We start from the raw sequence: 1,132 nt of genomic DNA on the forward strand, positions 1-1,132 counted from the left end.
CGGGCATGCTGTCTGGGTGTAGATCCTGGGTGTCATACAGCGTGGGCGTTGTTGGGGTGGATGGGCGGGCAAGCTGTCTGGGTGTAAGATCGTAGGTGTCATACAGGGTGGGCGTCATCGGGGTCTCTTACCCGGGACCAGAAGATGGTGATGACGATGACGAGATGGGCCGTGAGGGTCAGGAAACGGGCGGGCACCAATCTGCTGACCAGCGCCATCGCCAGGCGCCCCCCACGCAGGCAGGGTCCTCTGGGCAGGGCTTGGCTAGGGAAGAGCAAAGGCGTCAGGTTCGGCTGACCAAAGGCAGCACCAGGCCCCCCTGCCCCCTCCCTGGGGAGTCTCCCCCATTGCCCCCGTGGAGCCCCCATCTCCCGTCATCCCCACCGCAGCCCCCCATGGAATCCCCCAATCCCCATTGTTCCCTATTCCCCAACCCGCATCGCCGCCACCCCCGTACAGACCCCCTCCCCCAGCCCCGTGCCCCCCTCATGGAACCCCCTCGCCCCATCCCTGAGCCCCCCCTAGAGACTCCCCCTCCCCATCCCCCCCTGGTGGAACCCCCCCGCCCCCGCCCCCCATAGAGACTCCCCTTCCCCCAGCCCCGCACCCCCCCTCGTGGAAGCTCCCCAGCCCCGCCCCCCCATAGAGGCTCCCCCTCCCCACGCCCCTCTCTCGTGGAACCCCCCCGCCCCATCCCCGAGCCCCCCCAAACTCCCCCTCCCCCATCCCCGCCCCCCAGAGTCCCCCTCGTGGAACACCCCCATCACTGCCCCCCCATAGAGACTCCCCCGCCCCGCGCGCCCACCCCCGGCCGCGCTCCGTCTCCGTCTCCGTCTCTGTCTCTCGCTCAGGCCCGAGGCCCCGTCGTTGCCCCTGGCAACCGACCAGCGACCCAGCTGCGCCCGGCCCCGCCCTTCGCCGCGCCCCGCGCGCGGGCGAGAGAGAGAGCGAGAGAGCGCCCGTGCGCTGGGAGGAGATCTCGCGAGATCGGCCGGCGGCGGCGACGGGCCGGCATCTTGACCGAGGGCAGAGAGAAGGGCAACGGCCTTCCCCCTGCGCTGAGCCGTCCCCCAGGGCCATATGGAACAAATAGGGACCCCACCTCCCCAGGGCAATAAGGGACCCCTCCCCC

The 1,132-nt window shown here is 70.7% G+C and overlaps 1 protein-coding gene across 3 annotated transcripts in view; it reads right to left on the reverse strand.

Annotated features, from left to right (window-relative positions):
- The window catches only part of TMEM107 (transmembrane protein 107), a 4,094-nt gene extending 3,825 nt beyond the window's left edge, over nucleotides 1–269 (reverse strand). For all 3 annotated transcript variants that reach the window (XM_029913636.1, XM_029913634.1, XM_029913635.1), the window contains exon 1: nucleotides 132–269. In XM_029913636.1, the coding sequence (XP_029769496.1) occupies nucleotides 132–218 (87 nt within the window). In that variant the 5' untranslated portion in view covers nucleotides 219–269. The remainder of the gene's footprint in view (nucleotides 1–131) is intronic.
- Between the last annotated feature and the right edge of the window lie 863 nt (nucleotides 270–1,132).

Source organism: Terrapene carolina, unplaced genomic scaffold, assembly GCF_002925995.2.
Source record: "Terrapene carolina triunguis isolate 2854851 unplaced genomic scaffold, T_m_triunguis-2.0 Scaffold751, whole genome shotgun sequence".
NCBI classification, from domain to species: Eukaryota; Metazoa; Chordata; order Testudines; family Emydidae; genus Terrapene; species Terrapene triunguis.